This window comes from Triticum aestivum, chromosome 4B, assembly GCF_018294505.1.
Source record: "Triticum aestivum cultivar Chinese Spring chromosome 4B, IWGSC CS RefSeq v2.1, whole genome shotgun sequence".
Taxonomy (NCBI): domain Eukaryota; kingdom Viridiplantae; phylum Streptophyta; class Magnoliopsida; order Poales; family Poaceae; genus Triticum; species Triticum aestivum.
Genome location: NC_057804.1, coordinates 191,495,822 through 191,500,511, shown reverse-complemented (window position 1 = coordinate 191,500,511; position 4,690 = coordinate 191,495,822). Strand labels below are relative to the sequence as shown.

Sequence of the window (4,690 nt, the reverse complement as noted above, 5' to 3'; positions counted from 1 at the left end):
AAAAATAAATGGTGTAAGTCAATTTTGGCGTCAGTTTTGTACTACTATATTGGTGAGAGAGAATCTTGGACCTCCCCCAACCCCAAGGATCGAAAACTTGAGGCTGGTCACAGTGGGGAGGAACTTAGAAAAAACAAGGCCGGCCATCAACAACAGCACGGTCTGGTCAGAAAACAATTCCAAGGCATCATTTTTGTAGAATAGATTGGATTCCTTAACCCTAATTAGGTCACCTAAGCTGATGAATGCGCTGCAATCCAATCCACAGGTCCCTCTTTATTTTAAGGTCCTTCTCACTCCCTCTCTCAGTAGAGGACAATCTTGCTTTGTTTTTGGTGAAGCAAACAGCCGAGTCTCTCCCTCACACACGCACATACTAGTACACACAACACAGTGAGGAGAGGAGAGGAGAGGAGAGGTGAGACCGTGAGAGTCCCACGAGAACCACTCCCATTCCCCATTCCATGCCATGTGATGTGAAGGCGTGTGTCTCCTACCTCCTCCCTTGGACGCAGAGCCCCGTGCTTTCCTTTCCCCCCTGCCTCTCTCTGCCTTATCATCACCACACATGCGATTCAGTAAACAGATTCACTGCACTGCACCATTTGTTTTGCTGCCCCCTGCCTCTCCCTCCCCTTCAGTTCGAGTCTTCTTTCTCCTTCCCTCTTCTTTGATTGCTTCCACTGTTGCTCATCCTCTCCTTCTTCTTCTTCTCCTCTCCGTATGTCCATGTGTCTCCTGCCCTGATTGACTCCTTGCCTCCGACTCCCCACTCACTCTTCTTGGTGGCAGAGCTTCTTCTTTCTGTTACGTGTCAGCTTCTTCCGTTCATCGGTCCGAGCTTTCTAGATTCAACATCGCTTCTGCTCGTCTGAGTGGGAGGAGTATCGATGCTTTGCTTGGCCTCCCACCAATGGTGAATCCGAGTTAGTTTGCCGACTTGCCGTGGAAGAAAGGAAGAGAAACCGCCGGCGAGGGGCAGAAAAAGATGCGGGGTTTGAGTAGGCTTGGCGTCGGGCTCACGGTGGTGTCCGCGGTCCTCCTCCTCGCGCTCGCCGCGGAGCTCTACTACCTCCTCGTGCACAAGCGCCGCCAGCGACGACGCGCCGCCGCCGTCTCCGACGCGGCCTCCTCGCCCTCCTCCTCCTCCCGCGAGCTGCTCCAGCTCTTCTGCTTCAAGAAGCCGCCCGCACTCGCCTCCACCTACGCGCAGGAGCCGACCGAAGCCGTGGCCGAGGTCGTCGTCGTCGACGACGACGACGAGACGGTGGAGGCGCAGCTGATGCGGCTCGGCAGCCTCGTCGGCCCGCCGCGGCTGCTCTTCACCATCAAGGAGGAGACCAAGGAGGACCTCGAGTCCGAGGGCGGCCGGAGCAGGTGCGGGAGGAGCCGGAGCCTCGGCGACCTGCTGCATTGCTCCGAGACGCCGTACCTCACGCCCGCCTCCTCGCCCCTCCCGCCGGCCATGGAGAAATCGTACAACCCCCTGTTCGAGTCGCCGGCGGCGAGCCCAGCCGCGGTGGCGGCGTCGCCGCCGCCCAAGCTCCAGTTCCTCAAGGACGCGGAGGAGAAGCTGTACCGGCGGGCACTGGCCGAGGAGGCGAAGAGGGCGCGGGGGTCGCCGGCGGCCGGCGAGGAGGACTGCGGCGGGTACATCACCATCGTGGTGGGGAAGAACACCCGAGTCATCCCCTTGCCCTCGCCTCCCGGCAGCGCTTGAAAAAAAGGTGGCTTTTGTTAACTCGTCTGATGCTGATGCAGATGCAGAGTCAGTCAGTGTTCCGTTCTAGCGTAGCCTCTGTGCTGTCATCTTTTTTTGATCATTCCAATTGGATGATTGGATGTACATAACATGAACATGGCGAGGAACTGAGAACTTGGGATCAATATTTTCTTTTACTATCTGTATCTGTAGTCTCTAGTCTCTAGTCTGTGACTTGTGACTTTAAGGTGCAAGTTAATTACAGTACTGTAATTTTGTTGTTGTAGGAGGCAAAACATTGCACTCTTATGTTATGTATGATGAGCATAAATGGACCATCATCCCAGATCAGAATATCATTAATCCTAATATTAATAAACTGTGAGGACACATGCTCTCTTCCTCTTTTGATGGGTTGTATGTAGTAGAAAATACTAGTCTATATTATCTACTCATCCATGAGAACAAGAGGAATGGAGAGAACATTATCTGAAGGTAAGCTCCATGCCGACTTTGCCTGACAATGAAACTTTTAACTTTATACTGGTGTGTAATACAAATTCCTTGCAACTTCTGCCAAGCATATTGACCCCTTTCTACTCTCATGCCACCACCTTTAATTAGTTTTTTTTGGCAGAATCCTTTAATTAGATTGTTCACAATGCAAATTATTCCTTGGCAATTTTGTCAAGTCTTCTCTGGTCTTTTTGAGCTGTCCTCCGGTCACAGCTTTGTTCATACTGCTTTAGAACAATGAAGGAGCAGGAGGAACAATGCAATCACCCCCTTTTTCTGATGCCGGCAAAGATCTTTAGGCCTTTCTAAGCCCCAACTCAAAAGTCTCTAGTTTTTTTCCCATTCTCTCCGCAGCGAAAGGCGATTGATATATTCTCATTGCCTTCTTCATGTGGGGGGTGATAAAATTGTTCCACCAGAAAGAAATGGCAGCTCTTTTGAGATTTGAGACCATGATTTGTTTTATCACGTGTTCTACTCTGATTGTGTTGGTTTGTTTTGTAGAATTAAAGTTTAAGTGGAAGGCGCAGAAAAGATTCCTACACCAACACCACACATGCAGTATACTTTAATCAGAATCCACAGGCCATTCGTTGCGAATATGATTGCATTGTGGAGTCAGCTTGGAGTCGTGAGGTTACATTTTTTCCGAAAAGGGCAATACTCCAATTAGCAATCAAGTACTGTACAGTAGAGAGTCAAAACATGAATTCACAGTCTATAGTTTGGCCAACTGCCATTTTCTGCTTGGGTTATTCAAAAGCCGGAAGTGCATAAAAGGACAGACAGAGAACCACCAGGACCATGTCATGTTATTCTGAAGCTATTAGTAATAAGCACTTTAATTGGCAGTGCCATGTCATGGTTGGTCATGGCACTCACCACGTGTATCATCAAAGTACTGTCATAGACCTCCAGTTGAATCTGCTGTTAGCATTGACTTGTACTCCACGGGCTAATTGACTCCGGAACTAACCATCATTCTTGTCTGAACCTATCATCATTGTGACTGAGCAGGTAAAATGACATGAGTCAGTACTAACTTGTGGAAACACATCAAGATCAAAACCAACACTGTGTCAGTGACAGTTATGTTGCTGCTAACTTGAGAGCACCTCTGGCAGACATGTGGTGCTGAGGGCAACAAAGGATGCGCTGGCGATGCGAGAACCAATGGCAATTGCGTCCTGACCTGCACCTCTATGCCAATATGCTCTAACATTTTTTTTTTGAAACGGAGGCAAAAGATTTGCCTCATATATTAAATGAGGAGGAGAAAGAGTTTGTTACAACACAGTGCCAAGAAACGGCATGGCAATTACTCTCGCAATAAGAAAGACCCTAGATTTTTCGCCCCGGCTTTAACCCAAAGGTTGGACTCTTCGATCACATTGTTTAGCAAGACATGCGGAGGGGCACTCTTGTGTCTAAACACCCTTGCATTACACTCATTCCAGATCACCCATGAAACCAACATGGTTATCGAAGCCTTCGCTTTTCGGTTGGCGGTGCCCTCGGTGCTCAAACTCGCCCACCATTCCTTGATGGAGTCGTACAAGTGCCATGTGGACGTGTCCACGTCGTGGATGCGGAGCTTCTGAATCACCATGTTCCAGAGCCTGAGGGTGAAGCGGCATCTGAAGAATAGATGGGGACCGCATTCCTGCACCCCTCTGCACAAGGGACAAGGGCCACAGTTTGGCCAGCCTCGCCTCTGCAATCTGTCTGCAGTCCAGATCCTATCTTGAAGCGCGAACCAAGCAAAGAACTTGACTTTCGAAGGGGCCCAAACCTTCCAAACCATTTGGTCCATGGGGGAAAGGACCAAGCCCAAAAACTGCGCCCTGTACGCGGAGGCGGCGGAGTAGTTCCCGGAAGCCGTGTGCTTCCAAAGGATGTCATCGTCGGCAAGCTCATCAAGGTGGACCTTGGCAAGCTCATCAAGGTGGACCTCTTGGAGCAGCGTCCATAGGGTGAAGAATTGTGAAACATGCTCAATGGAGGCCGGTGTAGGTGGCCTGATTTTGAGAATCCACGCGCTCTCCTTGAGGGCCTCCCGCACCTTCCAGCGCTTCCGTGAGGAAGCCTCATAAATGAGCGGAGCGATGTCTCTGGGCTTGCGACCCAGAAGCCAAGGAGAGTCCCAAAAAGGTGTCCGCGCACCATTGCCGACCGTGATGGTGGTACATGCGTAGAAAAAATTCAGGTCATCCTCATCACACGGGTTCCCACCTCCAACCCACAGCTTTGTGGGCTCCTTTCACTCATACCAAGGCCACCGCAGACGCAAGGCCCGCGCGAACTTGAAGGTGTTTAGGACCCCAAGCCCACCATAGTCAAGCGGCCTACTGACAGTGTCCCAATTGACCTTGCACTTTGCCCCAGTTGTCTTATCCGATCCCGACTAAAGGAATGCCCGCTCGAGTTTGTCAATGTTTTGCAGGATGGTGGTTTGTATGACAAGCGGCGTGA

The 4,690-nt window shown here is 50.6% G+C and overlaps 1 protein-coding gene across 1 annotated transcript; it reads left to right on the top strand.

The window, feature by feature from the left end:
* The first annotated feature begins 231 nt into the window (after positions 1 to 231).
* LOC123091769 (uncharacterized) lies at positions 232 to 2,110 on the top strand. Its single transcript, XM_044513386.1, has one exon. It carries the CDS (start codon positions 989 to 991, stop codon positions 1,718 to 1,720), a length of 732 nt encoding a protein of 243 aa, XP_044369321.1. The 5' UTR covers positions 232 to 988; the 3' UTR covers positions 1,721 to 2,110.
* The last annotated feature ends 2,580 nt before the right edge of the window (positions 2,111 to 4,690 follow it).

Excerpts from the sequence above, each read along its gene's own strand:
- LOC123091769 (XM_044513386.1), top strand. The coding sequence starts at position 989 with ATGCGGGGTTTGAGTAGGCTTGGCGTCGGGCTCACGGTGGTGTCCGCG.